At 46.9% G+C, this 16721-nt stretch overlaps 1 protein-coding gene across 2 annotated transcripts; it reads left to right on the forward strand.

Moving 5' to 3' along the window:
• Positions 1-595: 595 nt before the first annotated feature.
• On the forward strand, positions 596-15583 carry AKR1B10 (aldo-keto reductase family 1 member B10). Of its 2 annotated transcripts, XM_070423923.1 has the most exons (10): positions 596-675; positions 3431-3598; positions 5787-5912; positions 6845-6922; positions 11408-11530; positions 11809-11915; positions 12314-12395; positions 12957-13040; positions 13624-13706; positions 14896-15583. In XM_070423923.1, exons 1-10 carry the CDS (start codon positions 610-612, stop codon positions 14936-14938), a joined length of 960 nt encoding a protein of 319 aa, XP_070280024.1. In that variant the 5' UTR covers positions 596-609; the 3' UTR covers positions 14939-15583. The 2 variants fall into 2 exon arrangements, with proteins under 2 accessions (XP_070280024.1, XP_070280023.1); XM_070423922.1 differs by lacking the exons at positions 12957-13040; positions 13624-13706; positions 14896-15583 and adding an exon at positions 12510-12939.
• The last annotated feature ends 1138 nt before the right edge of the window (positions 15584-16721 follow it).

Genomic DNA, 16721 nt, shown 5'->3' on the forward strand with positions numbered 1-16721 from the left:
TTTGGTGCATGGGACCACTCTTGAGTGGTGAGAATATAGGTCATGGATATTATCTTATTTAGAATCGTTTACATCTTCTAATTTTTCTATAATAAATATGTGGCATTTTATTATCACAAAGTTTATTTTTTAAGGAACTCTCAAAAATGTTAAAAGTTTATTATAACTACAACTGTTCAAAGCCCCCCATTCTAAATAAATATATGAAGAATATTAGCATATAAAGATTTTGTCCATGTGGTTAACCGATAATTTCTATGCTCTGGAGGGAAAAAAAGATACAACTGTAGACCAGTCAGATAAGAATAAGTCAAAATGCATGTACTTTTATTTTCCATTTATTAAACTAGCAAAAGTAAAAAGAAAATTGATGAAACCCCTTAAGCATCACTCTCATAAATAATAATATGCGTTTTGTCACTGGGAAAACTGTGCCCCAAGTTGCAGTGCTGCTGGTTCATGAATATTGTTTAATCTTGCAAAGGGCTGGACAGACTTTAGGTTCAGGGCAGGCAATGGACGCCAGCCACCAGCCTCTGGCTCCTCCCCGGTGCCAGGCCTTACCTGGGCACAGCCACACACCTGAGCACTGGGAACGGCAGCACAGCCATGGCCACCTTTGTGAGGCTCAGCACCCAAGCCAAGATGCCCATCGTGGGCTTGGGCACCTGGCAGGTAAATCACACACGATTCCCTGGAGGGGCTTTGGGCATTTTCTCTTGGGAGTCAGGGGTCTGGGGAGATGCGAGGTGACTTTCCTTTCTCAGGGATGGTTGAGCTGCAAAAGCAAGTCTGGCTTTTTCCGGTGATAGTAAGAGTTCACTAGCAAGTACCCAATTTCAAGCCGCTGTTGGGCTTCACAAAACCCTGGTGGTTTTCCAGGGCAGTTTCTCTTTCAGCAGCCTTCCCTCTGAACACTCCCTGGCTCTAGGTCACTGAAAGGGTGTGAGGGGGGTGTCAGGGCGCAGAAGGCCCCGGCGCTCCTTGACTCCTTGCTGTTCGGTGTGTGCCCGCATCCCTCTGCTCTGGGGCTCGCTAGAAATGTGGAAGGAAGCTCAGGCCGCATCTCAGGCTACTGAGGTGGAATCTGCAGTTTAGCAAGATCCCCAGGTGACTGCGGTGCACCCTGGGGTCTGAGAGGTACTGTGCCCACAGCGGGGAGGTCCCAGTGTGGGCTGAGGTGCTCCTCTCAGCCAGCAAAACCCAGAAAGGCACTGTGCAGAGTTCAGGTAAGCAGATCCTGGAGCCTCTCTTAGGCTAAGTTTTAAATGCCTTCCCATCACCTTCCTGGGCCTTCTTTCTCATTTCCAATGTAAAGCAAACCTTAATTTTAGACTGTAATCAAGAATAAGAACCATTTGTTTGGGTAGAAAGGAGCTGCAGCCCAGGATACAGATTCAGGTAGCAACCTAAATTGTGTTCCACTGAGACAAAGGGGAGGACACTCTTTTTAAATCCTCACTGGAGGATATTTTTTCCAATGACTTCTAAGGAGAGTGGAAGGGAGGGAAGGGGGGGAGAGAGAGAGAGAGAGAGAGAGAGAGAGAAAGAAACATCGACATGAAAGAGATTGGTTGCTTCCCAAACGCGCCCTCACTGAGACTGGGGAACCCACAACCAGGACACAGGCCCTTGACTGGGAATTGAACCCATGACCCTTCGATCTGCCAGCCAACACTCTAACCATTGAGCAAACTGGCCAGAGCAGGGGAAAGTTCCCACACAGGTTTCCAATTAGGTCCATTTTATGTAAACAAGGTATAGAAATTGTGCAGTTCTGATTGGTCGGTGTAGGTCTCAGAGCTTCCCTGCAGCTGTTGACTTAGATGGTGGTGTAACAAATGTAAATATCCTATATAATAAAAGCCTAGGTGGCGTGATGCCCTCACATGACGTCATCACAAGATGGCTAGTAGGGGAGGGCAGTTGGGGGCGAACAGGCCTGCAGGGGAGGGCAGTTGGGTGCAATCGGGCTGGCAGGGAAGCAGTTAGATGTCAATTAGGCTGGCAGGCAGAAGTGGTTAGGGGCAATTAGGCCGGTGGGCAGGCAGGCAGGTGAGCGGTTAGGAGCCAGCAGTCCCAGATTGTGAGAGGAATGTCCCAGATTGGAGAGGGTGCAGGCTGGGCTGAGGGACACGGCCCACCCCATGCTCTAATTTCATGCACGGGGACTCTAGTAACGTAAATAAGTGGAGCGGGGGTAGTGCAGGAAACGGAGAGTTCAGCCCACGGTTCCTCCTGCTATACAGAATGCCTGAGGAGCCCCTCTCAGCATCTGGTTCTAGACTCCTGTTATTTATAAAATGTGGGTCCTCAGTGCACCTATGGGGAGTCCATCTCAGCAGATTTGTTTCTCCCCAGCATTAACATCAAAGGAATCTTTCTTCTCACACCCTAACTAGTGATGGGAGCAATCTTTGCATTTCTTCTCTCTTGCCCCTCTGCTGATTCTTTCTCCTCTGTCTCCGCCCTTCTTTGCACCCAATCTTTTCCATCTCCTCTCTTGAGTTAGAGCAGTGGTTCTCAACCTTCTGGCCCTTTAAATACAGTTCCTTATGTTGTGACCCAACCATAAAATTATTTTCGTTGCCACTTCATAACTGTAATGTTGCTACTGTTATGAATCGTCATGTAAATATCTGATATGCAGGATGGTCTTAGGCGACCCCTGTGAAAGGGTCGTTCGACCGCCAAAGGGGTCGCGACCCACAGGTTGAGAACCGCTGAGTTAGAGGGCAGAATCCCGTGTAGTCCCAGGATCGGGTCATCCCCAGGAAGCATTCTTGGTCAGTCTGGGTGAGCAGTTCTCCTCCAGTTTACCTCAGTCCCAGCTTCTCTTGCTTGAATGAGGCTGTTTTGCTTCAAATCAGGGCTTCGACCTTGATACAGATGTGACGACAAATTGCTCCCTGCCGCGTTCCGGGTGCTGTGCTAAGAACTTCACATTCCTTGTGGCAGTTAACACGATGACCTCCGGGGCAGCAACTAGTATTATTCCCATTTTGCAGACAAAGTTTAGATAAAGTAAGTCATCTGCTCAGGTCTCACACCTAGTCTGCAATGAGCCTAGTTTTTGCTGCAATGACCACTTTCCATCGGTAGATTCCTTTGGGTGGCTCAGAATCCAGTTTCCAGCCTGGTCATTAGAAGGGTTGCTGTCAGAGCCGTCGCTCCCCCGCACACCTGGAGACATTGCAGAGCTGGAGGGTTAACCTGGATTAGAAGGAAATGGGCTTTTATGAGCTGGGTTAGGACATGAGGCCATAATCAGAAGTGAATTCACTTTTCCTCCTTCCCCTTTGGAAAGTCTTCCAAGCGTGTTGTTCTTCCCAGGTGACCCCAGTGAAGCCTTGGTTGGGAGAAGCCAGGCTTGGAGCAGAACCCTTTGAAGGTGGGCTGGGGATATGATATATGTGGTCTTTCTCTTAAGTCCCCCGTAGACAAAGTCAAGGAGGCTGTGAAGGTGGCCATTGACACAGGGTATCGCCACATCGACTGTGCCTATTACTACTGTAATGAGAACCAGGTCGGAGAAGCCATCCAAGAGAAGATCCAAGACAAGACTGTGAAGCGGGAGGACCTCTTCATCGTTAGCAAGGTACTGTTACCAGGAAACCCCCGGTTGGGCTGGGGCTGCCTGTCGCTCAGTCCAATAACGAAGGCAGGGTTAAATCATATTAGGCGTTTATTGAGAAGGCCAGCCAACCGAGAAGACAGGGTGCTTACAAGCATCAAATCCTGCCTTCCCAGCAAGGTACAGGGGACAGAATTATAAAGGGGAAAGGGCTGGGGGGCTATGTGCAGCCCTGGGGGGCTGCAGACATCAGCTATTATCTTTTAGTCATTGATGAGATGATGTTGATGACATGATGTTTTGACTCCTGGTGGGTCGGTCTGACTGTGCTTGTTGGTTCTGCTTGCTGGATTCACAGCTGAGTCACCTCCTCAGTTGCTTCACACAGGCCTTGAAAAGGAAACTAAGAAAAACGTAACCCCCTATCTATAATAATAAAAGCGTAATATACTAATTAGACTGGACAGCCCAACGACCTTCCTGATGAAGCCAGGGCTGCGAGGGCCTAGCCCCTGCATGAATTTCATGCATCAGGCCTCTAGTTCACATGTAAGAAAGTTAACCCCCTATTCACTTAAGTATTTGTGTTCTAAGATTTAAAATAATATGATTATTTTTCAGTACCAGTCTCCTTTGCTGGGAGGACTGCACTTCAAGTAAAGGTGGGAGGCTTTGGATGTGGTCAGCACCCAGAACTCTGCCAGCCTTTCCTCTGAGTTCTAGCATCATTTCCCAGCCCTCTTCATCCCTGCCTTTATGACATCCCTGGGTATACACATATCCACACTGTCGAACAGCATTGGCGTGGGGAGATACTGCTGCCACCCACCCATCTCCAGGCAGTTTTTCCTAGTGGGGAGGGCTCCACTGAGCCATGGGGGCACTATCCATCTATGGGATCTACCTGCCCCATGATAGTCAAAGGCTAAGGGTGCAGTCAGGATTGATCCTGAAGCCCTGCCTTTCAGCACTGGTCTCAGTGGCTGTAGCCGAGGTATTTTGGAAAATGACCAGATTGTTTTTTGTTGTCACATGCAAATTTTATTTTAGTTCAGTCTAGTAAAAGGTGAGTTACAGCCGAAACCGGTTTGGCTCAGTGGATAGAGTGTTGGCCTGCAGACTGAAAGGTCCCAGGTTTGATTCCGGTCAAGGGCATGTACCTTGGTTGTGGGCACATCCCCAGTGGGAGATGTGCAGGAGGCAGCTGATCGATGTTTCTCTCTCATCGATGTTTCTAACTATCTCTCTCCCTTCCTCTCTGTAAAAAAATCAATAAAATATATTTTTGAAAAAAGGTGAGTTACAAAATGTTATCTATATAATAAAAGCCTAAGCGACCATTAGGGCAGAACAACCAGAACGACCAGTAGCTATGATGTGCACTGACCACCAGGGGGCAGATGCTCAATGCAGGAGTTGCCGCCTGGTGGTCAGTGAGCTCCCACCTCCACTTAGCCAGAAGCCAGGCTCATGGCTGGCGAGTGTAGCAGCGGTAGCAGGAGCCTCTCAACTGCCAGCTTAGGTAAGGAGCGAGGGATCCCAGACTGCGAGAGGGATGTGCAACTGCTGGCTTAGGCCCGATCCCCGTTGCACATCCCTCTCGTAATTCATTACGGGAATTTCGTGCACTGGGCCTCTAGTTTTAAATAAAGGGCAGGGTGAGAGAGAGGTGAGAATCACTGGATCTGTATTATATCCAACTTGCAAAACAAACACTAGTTACAGGTACTTGGAAAGTGCCCAGATCCACTGTATGCAGTGGTGGAATCTGGATAAACTTCTTAAAGAGTCAACACTTGGGGCCCATGAGCCCGGAGACATGAAAATGCAGAGAAAGGACCATTTGCTCCCAAAGACTTAAAAATGCTTGACATTTAAAAGCTACACACAATTCCTGCCCTCAGAAAGCCGATAGCCGAGGAAGAGACTTAGGCATTACACAAATACCAAGTCAGGGCCCAAATATGCTAAACAATAGGCGAGACAGACAGAAGGACAGGAGAGTTGAAAAAATAACTTGTCCTCACACTTAAAAATGTCCTTGACTTGCTGAGCAGCCTGGTGATCTCCAATACCTGGATCACGTGTCTTAACCAACTTTGCTCTAAAAGGCCCGCCTCTGGTTAGATCAGGGTATACATCCACGGCAGGGAGAGTGAGTCCCGGAGCCCTTCCTTTCCCCAGTACTGACGTCTTGCCTCTCACTCATTAGCTGTGGTCTGGCTTCTTTGAGAGAACCCTAGCGAAGAAAGCCTGTCAGAAGACCCTCATGGATCTGAGACTGGACTACCTGGACCTCTACCTCATTCACTGGCCACAGGGGTTACAGGGATTACAGGTCTGAGCTACTTCCTGTCCCCATCTCCAGTTCCCAAGTAGGTGCCAGGGCCGGGCATGGGGCGGATGGAGCAGGAGGCCTTGCGCTTTGTGACTTGAGCTGCAGGTTATCGGGAGGAGACAGCCTGGAAGAAGAGCTGAGTCCACATGTGGCTCATGAAACAACTAGGCATTCTCTCAGTCTGGGAGAAACATGCTTTCTGGCAGTCCAGGCAAGCAGCAGCTGCCACATCTCCTTCATCCTGATCCCAGGCCAATGGTTCCCTTCCCAGGGGAGCTCTTCCATGCTGATATGTCAGGGCTCAACCCTCTGGTGCCCTGGGGTGCCACCTTGGAGAAGAGCCCAGGTATGGTCCTGCTGGAAGGTAGCCAGTCCTCGCTGAAGAAATGGCCCTCGTGGCCTGGGGCTCTGCTCCTGCCGGAACCTGGCAGACAGGCGGGACACAAAGTCCTGGCTCTCTCACCTCCTGACCAGCTATGGCGACGATAGTGTACCATCCCTAACGCCAGGCTTCTTAAGGCTGCAAGAATAGAATTGGGCCAATATATGGTATTCCCCCAGGACACCACTTCTTTGGGAGCTAACCCTTGTTGGTTGATTTTGAAATTGAAGTCTGTCCCCAAGTATCTATAGGGTCTGGGTATGAAGATAGTGCCCATGGTGACAATAGTGGCTTTTGGAATGTGCTCATAATAGATTTTAAAACCATCCCAGCAGTTTCTAAAATATAAGAATATATGTTTTATGCTACAGGACTTATCCTATAGTATTCAGGATAATTCAAACTCACATTCTTGAAGTTGGCACTCTGGAACTTGAAAAAATAGGATGAAGGTGTGGGTGTTTAGCATGAGTTAGGACCCGGAAGTCTCACTGAACAAACCAAGTGCTCAGATGTACAATGCACTAAGCTCTTCGTTCTGCATTTCCAGGCTGGACAAAACTCTCTCCTCGATGTTCCGGAAAGCAACGTCCTCTCCAGTAAATTTACATTCTTGGATGCCTGGGAGGTAAGTTCCATCTTCTTCTCAGTGCGCTGGGAGTGAACCCTTCCCTTCTGTCCACAAGGGCCTGTCTGTCTACACGGGTGTGAAGGAGCCCATGGACTTGGTGCTGTTTAATTTTATCATTGCCACCATTCTCTCATTCTTTGAACTCCTTCCTAATCACCTGTAGCTTAGGGTCCACCTGACACCACTTGTGTTTTCAAAGGCTAAGACTGAGTTCTCAAAGGAGACTGGAATACAGTGCACCTCACCTGGAGGATGCCCGTGATGTCCTCAAACCAGGAAGAGGGATTTGGAACAGAGGCCTTGCCCTCGGTTTGCACGTATCCACTGAATAACCTAGCATAAGTTGTTTAATTCCTCTGAACCTCAGTTTCTGCTCCTTAAAAAAAAATCTTATAATACATGCTAATAATATATATCTTTTAGAATATGGCAATTTAAAGATTAAGATCACTACCATCTATTAAGCACCAGGAACTTTAGTCACAGAGCTTAAGAGGCAGGTACTATGATCATCCCCCTTTACAAATGTGGAAATTGAGACCCAAGAGGTTGGTGACTTTGTCAGGTCATGTAGCAAGTGTGTGGCAGAGCTGGGACTGGATGAACCCCGGTCGATCTGTCCCAAATACCCCACCTACCAAAGCCGTTCATATAGAGCTTGGCATACAGTGAATACACATGTTCAAATATTGGGGGATACAAGCAACTCACTTCTCAGGTCAGATAATGACCTGTCCCACATAATTTGAATTCAAAATTGAATTAAGGAATGTCTTTCTCTGCTCATCACCCCCCCCCCCCCCCACCCCCTGAAACCAACATGTCCTCCTGCAAATGCTAGTAGAGATGAAAGTGAATGGACAAATGACAAATCAATAGTGACAAAAGCTTCCAGAGTTCACTGTGTTACTTTGTCAGCTTTTGGTGTGGGGCACATGTAGCTCATATTTTACAGCTTAAAAGTGTAGTAAGTGTTAAGCCTAACCTTTCTGAAGAGCTTATCCTATATAATAAAAGCCTAATATACAAATTGACCAAATGGTGGAATGACCAGTTGCTATGATGTGCACTGACCACAAGGGGGCAGACGCCCCCAGCCCACAGGCCTCAGGCCAGCCAAGGCAGGTGCCAGCACCCCCCCCCCCCCCATCATCCCACCAGTCGCCCCGCAGAGGGAGGCTACCGGCAGTGGCAGCAGATTGGCCTTGATTGCTGACCAGGCCTAGAGACCCTACTGTGCATAAATTTCATGCATCGGGCCTCTAATACTTGACATAATTAAGTGTTGACTTTTCTGTGGATTATTTGTTTAAAAGTATTTATCTGTAAGCACAGCATTATTGCTGCTTTGAACTTCAATGAGTAGCAGTAAGAAAATTTAGATAGCAAAATTGATTTGATAACAGAGAAAAGGTTAATAAAGCAGAAAACTAATCATTGAATAATGACAAGGTTAACAATTTGTAAATGTATTTGAAGGGAATTATCTTTGGCAAATAAATCATGAAATTTGTCTACTAGCAGTAGAAAGGCTACATTACAACAAAGTATGATGAAAACTATCCCGTTTTCTATGGGTGAGTTTCTAAGGCTGTTATGAAGCTCTCTGGGTTGTAGGTAAAAGGAAAAAAGACAGCAAAAACTACCAGCCATGCTAAAGAGCTTCAGTATTACCATTGGACTTGATGGACGAGGATATATCATTTACACGTAGGCTCTGTAAGTCAAAATTAGCAATAATAAGACAGCCATGATTTATGTAACGAAGATCCATACTAAGGAACATCATATTTTAGGAGCCAGAGACTGTAAATAGCAATAAATGAAATAATTTTGGGAAAATCCTCTGAAGGCATCAATTCATCATACATTCTACTATCTTGATCATATAATTAATGAATCCAAGGTAAATGCAACAGAACATCACTGCTGAACAAGGTATGAGCTGATGAGCCCACATTCTAGAAAGAGGACTCAAGTTTCAGGTTGAAAAATGCTTCTTTTAGATTTGCGTATTCTTTTTTACCTTAATTATCATACAAGTCACTACCTAATTACTGTGTCTTAAATATTTGTTTGATATACTTACTAAAATAAATGTACAGTACTAAGCCTGCATTTTCAAGAAAAGATATTACTTTTTCTTTGCTAATGACAAAATTGTAGCCATAAAAACAAAAAACAATAACGAATTCTCACACTTAACTGTAGAAAAAAAGTCTACATATTTATTTTACTACCACAAACAACCTCTTATGAGGGAAACAGGTCAGGATTGATGATTTCATAAACAATATAATGGTTTATGTACATGGACTCAACTCAATGAATGTTTTATTCCTGAACATGAACATTGTGGCAAGACCTGAAACACAGCTTAAAATTTCAGCAGACTCAGCCACTGCACTAAATTTGGTAAAGGCTCTGTCATATATATTACCCTGGTTAAATGTGAGTTCTTAAATATCTTAGGAATTATTTGTGAGATGTGGAGACTAAGATATCTCTAAGGTTGTTGGTTCCACCAGATTTTTCCTCCTAGCTTTTATGATGGTATTAATTATGGCAGTTCTGTCGTTTTTCTCTGCAAAAAAAAAAAAATTCTGATATTCACAGTGCTGTCTTTTGAATGGATTTGAGAATAACTGCTAAATAAAAAATTTTGAAGGCATGAAAAGATTTTTTTTTTAATATTTTTTTTTTATTGATTTCAGAGAGGAAGGAAGAGGGAGAGAGAGATAGAAACATCAATGATGAGAGAGACTCATTGATTGGTTGCTTCCTGCACGCCCCACACTGGGGATCAAGCCTGCAACCTGGGCATGTCAACACTCAACTGCTGACCCATGCTGGCCAGGCGGCATGACAACATTTTGATGGTCAAGCTAGAGGGTCTAAGATCAGTGGTTCTCAACCTTCCTAATGCCGCGACCCTTTAATACAGTTCCTCATGTTGTGGTGACCCCCAATTTCATTGTTACAAATTGAACATAATTAAAGCATAGTGATTAATCACAAAATAATATGTAATTATATATGTGTTTTCCGATGGTCTTAGGCAACCCCTGTGAAAGGGTCGTTCGACCCCCAAAGGGGTCGCGACCCACAGGTTGAGAACCGCTGGTCTAAGATGAAACAGACAGGTCTGAATGTGTAAGCCATAGATGGTTATGTGGACGTACATACCTCCAGGCCAGTAGAAATCTCCTTGACTAACCTGAGCAGATGGGAGGGGAAAAAAGGGTAAAGAAGTCAAGATGTAGCATACACACCACTCTATCTGATCTATGACACAGAAACATTTATATTGTGTCATCACTCAACTCCAGCGTTTCAGGGCCCTTGTGGGGCTCAGTACTTCTAACCTCTTTTGCCTGGTTGGAAGACCTGCAACACTTACCCTAGTGATCACAACGTAGGCTGTGCATTAAAATGACCTGGGCGTTTTAAAAGTCTCCGTGCCTAAGCTGCATGCCAGACCAATTTGGTAAGGAACTCTGGGGGCGGAACCTGGGCATCGGGATATTTGAAAGCTGTCAGGTGGCTCCGAATTCCAGCCAGGTTCGAGGACCATCGGATAAAGTGTCCCCTGAGCACCTCCCCCTTGTCCCACCTCCAAGCCTGCTTTCCTCCCACCTGCTCTTGTTTTTTCTCTTTCCTCAAAGTTATTTTTAAGTCCCAGTTTAACCTCCACCCATAAAGTCTTCTTCTCTGGCCCCCGATTCTCGGTGCTATGCCTCTGGCTCATGCTCTCCGGCAGCCTCAGTGCTGTGGCTCCTTGCTCCCCAGAAGGGAACCCAAGCTCTTTAACTGGACTGTAAGATCCTTGGAAAAAGGAAGCACATGGTATATTTCTATGTCCTAACAACTCCTGGACAGGATCTGGACTTGGAATAAGGGAATAATAAGTACCTGTTGAATTGGGGGCTGCTGTTAACACATATGGTATCTTTGGGCAAGTTCAGAAAAGTGCCCCTTATAGACTAAATATTATAAAACAGGTATCTTTCCTTGGGGTGCAGGCACCAGGGACACAGCTTGCTAAATGAATGGTGGCCAGATTATGGCTCCACTCAGCTCCTTGCCTGGGTGCCCCTGCCAGGGCACAGTCTGCATGACCTCCCCCAGTTTGCTTGATGTGCAAAACCAAGCCACGGTTGGTATGCAAGAGGTTGACCCAGAACCCAGACAAGTGATGCATCTCCTCTTCCAGGGCTACCCGGAGCCACCAGGTTTGGGGGAAGAGGAGAATGGCAGGCATATAAAACCTTCATCTTTTACTCTTAATGTTTCATCGGGTCTGAGGAAGGGCAGGCGGGCTGGAATCGACCCGCAGGTTAGATAGAAATCTCCCTTAACTGCCTCAGCTAACCCTACGATGGTGGACATTGTACCAGCTTCCCCTGTCCCAGAGAGGACTAAGCCAAGCCAAGGTCCCCGGAGCCCCTCTGGGATGCCCAGAGTTGTTCCTCTCTGCGACAGGCCATGGAAGAGCTGGTGGACGCGGGCCTGGTGAAAGCCATCGGGGTCTCCAACTTCAACCACATCCAGATCGAAAGGCTCTTGAACAAACCTGGACAGAAACACAAACCAGTGACGAACCAGGTAAACTGCTTAGTAAGGTGTAATGATCCTGCCCATTACGTCTTAAAATGTTGGGGCCAAGTTCTGTGTTATGTACTGAGTCTTATTTATCTCAGGGCTCAGTGATCAGGACACTTTGGGGAGATATGAGACAGCTCTTGGGGTCTGGGTTAGGAGGAGGCAGTCCTTGTCTCGCAGGGTGTGTGTGTGTGTGTGTGTGTGTGTGTGTTTAGAACGCCCTGAGAACAGCTCATAAAGCAGGCCAGCTGCCAAGTGACAGGGATTGCTTGCTTTTGCAGGTTGAGTGTCACCCATACCTCACGCAGGAGAAACTGATCCAGTATTGCTACTCCAAGGGCATCACTGTCACGGCATACAGCCCTCTGGGCTCTCTGAGTAGACCTTGGTATGGCATCTGAAGGGTTTTTCTCTTGATACCCTAAAAACGTATTTCATAATGGGTTCATGTTGGTCTTAGACTATAAGCCCTCAGAAAGAAAAACGTGTCGAAGGCGATGTGCCTGGCACAGCCAAGCAATGGGGGGAAATGGGAACTTTCAAAAACAGCAACGTGCCTGACCCTTGAGGAATGCTCCAGGTCAGCAACCCAGGGCTGGGTCTGCCTTTGCAAAATGCTGTGGCTCAGAGCCCTTGGAGCTCAGGGGCGAGACCTCGCGCTTTCAGATCCTCCCGCCTCATCTCCCATGTGGAGAAGACTGACGAGCAGCCCTGGGCCCCTCACGGTAGTAATATTCCCCCGCATATGATAAAATGGTGATCCTTCTGCCTTCCTTCTGCCTGTAGGGCCAGGCCGGAGGACCCTTTCCTACTGGAGGACCCCACGATTAAGGAGATTGCTGCAAAACACAAAAAAACCGCAGCCCAGGTACAGTGTGTGCGTGTGTGTGTGTGTGTGTGTGTGTGTGTGTGTGTGTGTTTGCCCCAGTAAACCATTTCTGTTTTTTCTTCCTTATGTTGCCTTCATGTAACTCCTTGAAAGAGAAGTGAACAGGAGAGGAAGCCCTCCAGGCCTTTCCTTGGAAGGGTCTTTGCAGCCCAGGAAATACCATGGTCATCAGTGAAGGAAGGCCAGCGTCCCTCTCACAGCTGCAGTGAGGCCTTTGAGCTGAGTGGCAAGGGTGTGACCTTTGGAGCTGGTTCAGATCCCAGTTCCACCACTTACCAGCTGTGTGACCCCGAACACTGTCCCAAGCCTCTTTCTTCTTTTTTTAAAAAAATAATTTGTTAAAGGGAAGCATAGGGTGGTTGTGAGGATTAGGGGAGATAATCGAGCAGAGGATTGGCAAGTGTCGGATTGTCACGAAGTACTCAGTCAATATAGCTGCTGTCACGAGAGGCACAGTGAGCGGCAGGTTTTTTATTTTTCCTTTTCGTAGGGGAGGCATCCCTGTAGATAAGTGGGAACACGATGTCCCTTTCTGCACAGGTTCTGATCCGGTTCCAGGTCCAGAGGAATGTGGTCGTGATCCCCAAGTCCACGACACCGGCACACATCGCTGAGAACTTCCAGGTCAGATTCTGGCTGGGTGGCCCTGGTTTTCCTCGGTGGAGGAGGGGGCAGGAGAGACTCTGTCGCTGCGCTTCTCATCCCATCCCTGCGTTGTCTGTGGGCCTCACCCCCTTCCCACCACCCTGCCATCTCTCAGGCCAGGGAGCTGTCCTCAGTGGAGCTGAGAGAATGATCTGTGGGCCCAGGATGTGCTGGGGGCGCAGCGGGCAAGTCCTGTTAGGTCTGAGCACAGCTGTGCCTCTCACCACTGAGAAGACCTGCCGTTGCCCCTGAGCAGTTAGGTTCTGGGGCCACACACGGCAGTGGGCAGGCATGGACCACCCTTGAAGACCTGCCCATCAGGAGCGCAGGCATGGTTCGTGCTGATAAGCCTGGTCACTCTCCCCTTGGGAACACTAAACCCTGTCAATACTGCGGTCTTTCCGTAGGATCTAATTTAGAGCCTAATTCATATCCAGTGGACATAATGGGAGCAATGCTGTGGCCCCATTATGTGAGTTTGCTTCTGGTGAGAATGACAGAGATCTCAAAGCATACCAGGAATGGGCTTGGCGTTGATGTTTTGGAATTCTCTCTTTTCCAGGTCTTTGACTTTAAATTGAACGATGAGGAGATGAGGACCATTCTAAGCTTAAATAGAAACTGGAGGGCCTTCGATGGGCTCTTGTAAGTGGCACTGGGTTAAGTGAAGGAGGAGGAGGGATCATCAGGAGTTTTTCTAAATGGATAGAGGGTCAGCTGGAAGGATTGGAAGGCACCTGGGACTACTTTTATCTTTACATACTATTTCCTGGTAGTTTGGCAATTAAATTGGAGTACCTGGAAAAGACGCATCCCTAACAGCTGCATATTGTCTGAACTTCTAGATGTAGAGCTAGAACTTTAAGAAAGGACATGTAACTAGGGAGAAGGCAGAATCATTAATTTCGTTCACTCAATAAATGTTTATGGAGCACCTACTATGTGCCAAGCACTTTCTAGGTGCTTGAGATAGCACACTGGTCAAAGTTCTTGCCTTCACAGGCGTGCATCCTGGTGAGGGACTACAGGGACTACAGTTAAACTCAAAATAAACATGCAATTAAGACTGAATCCTATAACTAGAAACAGAGGCATGGATATGGGGAACAGACTGACAAGTGTCAGAGGGGAGAGGGGTTGGGGGACTGGATCAAAGTCGATGAAGGGATTGAGCAAAAAATATATATATATAAATACAGAGAGAGAGAGAGAGAGAGAGAGAGAGAGGCAACAGTGAACAATGTTATGGCAACCAGAGATAGAGAGAGAGATAGAAACATCAATGAAGAAAGATAATCATTGATTGGCTGCCTCCTGCACACCCCCACTAGTGGTCCTGACCTTCTGGTTCATAGGTCAATGCTCAACCGCTGAGCAACACTAGTCAGGCTGCGATTGATACTTTAAATAGGATGGATCAGGGGAAACTTTGCTGATAAGATGCCAGTTGAACAGAAACCTGGAGGAGGTGAGGGATGAACCATGTGGATGTCTGGGGGAATAGCATAGTAGGCGGTGAGAACAGCAAGTGCAAAGGCCCTGAGGTGGAACTGTGTTTAGAGGAGTTGAGTAAGGAGGCCACTAGGGCTGGAGCAGGATGAGTAAGGAGAGGCTTAATATTAGCTATTATTATGAGTTTATTCTGTGCCCGGTTCCTAGCACACCCACCAGATCAATTTGATGGAAGATCAAGGTGGGGCCTCCTTTGTGTTCTTACAGAATTTTGTGGGGGAGACTGAGAGAGCACAAAGACCATAGGATACACCAGAGAAGAATGCCTTTGAACCAGAGTTTAATATTGACATATTTTTCTTTGTGCTTGCTCTCTCCATAGCTTATCTCATTTGGAGGACTTCCCCTTCGAAGCAGAATATTGAAGCTGAATCTCTTGATGGGATGACCCCACAGAGTCTCTCTCTTCATTTCACTGAACTCTCTTGGCCAGAGTCCTATTTTAGCTGAGCTTGCCTGAAATCACACTGAGCCTGGCCCTCCTCTAGACCAGAATCCAGGCAGCCTTGTATGTAGAGCTACACATTCAACCAGGAGCAGATTATCACCAGGAAATATGACCCCAGCAAGCACACCACAGGTTCCCCCCCCCCCGCACCCCCACATATTTGATCTAATCATGGGACAATTCTGTTTACACTGTGGGTACAAAGATTAAAAAGATAAAAGGATAATAATAATAGCCAACAAGTATTGAGAGTTTACATAGGCACAGAGAGAGGACTGGTGGTTGCCGAATGGGGATGAAGCCTGGGAGACTGGGAAAAAGAGGTGAAGGGATTAGGAAGTGCAAATTGGTAGTCAGAAAATAGTCACGGGGATGCACAGCACAGCATAAGGAACATAGTCAATAATAATGCCAGGTGACTACTGGAAATACTGGGGGCAGGGACACTGTGTAAGCGATGTGGTTGTCTGACCACTATGCTGTCTACCTGAAACTAATGCAAAATAAGATTGAAAGAAAACTGTGATTGAAAAATTAAAATTAAACTTCTCAGAAACATTGAGAGTTTACTATGCACCGATACTATTCAAAGGTCTTTTTGTTTGAGTTAACCCGTTGAATGCTGCTAGTACCTCCTGGAAGTGGGCACTCTTATTCATGGCTCGCAGAAGAGAAAATGCAGCGATGCTCAAGACCACCCAGGTTGTAAGTGGCTGAACCAAGTTTCAAAGGCAGGTGGGCTCAGGGGAGCTCCCTGTGATTTGTCCCTCCCATGTCTTCCAGAACCTTCTCTCCTTGCCTTTCTCTATCCTTTCTCCTTCTCACTTTCCCTCCTTGCCTTTCATATGTTGTCATACCAAAGAGTCAACTACAGTGGTGGCAGTGCCTGTAAGAAGCCACCTTTCATTGAAGGAGAGGCGCAGCATATTCCAGGGGGTGGGGTGGGAAAGAGTGGCATGTCTGAGCAAGGAAAAGGCTTACTGTTGCCATTAATCTGGAACTTTTTTTCTCTAATAATTTCTTCTTATGAAATATTCCAATGATATAGAAATGCACAGAGAATAATATAATGAGCATCTGACCACCCACCTTACTTATTTAACAAATGGTTATATTTTGCCATATTGGCTTCAAACATTTAAAAAATTATTAATGAAATAAGTGGTTATTGATATGGTTGAAAACTCTCTGTACCCCTCCCCACTCCCATTCTACTGACACCCTCCCCAGAGGTAATGCACACCCTCAAGTTGATGAGGTGCCAAGTCCTTCCTCTGCTGGTCATGTGCCTACTTGCTTCCAGTCCTCGCCCTCCCCTATTCGGCGTGGCGGAGGTCTGCGAGCAGCAGGAAAGGACTACCAGTCCCAGGGGTAGAGGTTACAGGAGGAGGTAATGTTTCCTAATCCCAGAAGTCGGGTCATCTGGTGGGAGACCAAATCAAGGTAGAGGCTACCTGGCGGAAGCTGGGACCAGAGAGGAAATGTGACTTCTTTTGGAGAAAAGGAGAAAGTAGGGCCTCCTGTCCCAAGTATGGTCAATGCGAGGTCCTGTTAGATGATTGGAGGGCAGGAGGAAGAAACACTAGGTGATTCTTCCTCTCTCCCTTGATTATCGGCTTCTGTGTTGCACTGCACAGTTCTAGACTGTCCCTAAACATGATCTAAAGTTGCCTTGAGGCTTTAGTTATGAACTACAAAGG

The sequence above is a fragment of the Myotis yumanensis genome, unplaced genomic scaffold (genome assembly GCF_028538775.1).
Source record: "Myotis yumanensis isolate MYYU_CA2020_CCGP unplaced genomic scaffold, mMyoYum1.0.hap1 SCAF_9, whole genome shotgun sequence".
Taxonomy (NCBI): Eukaryota; Metazoa; Chordata; class Mammalia; order Chiroptera; family Vespertilionidae; genus Myotis; species Myotis yumanensis.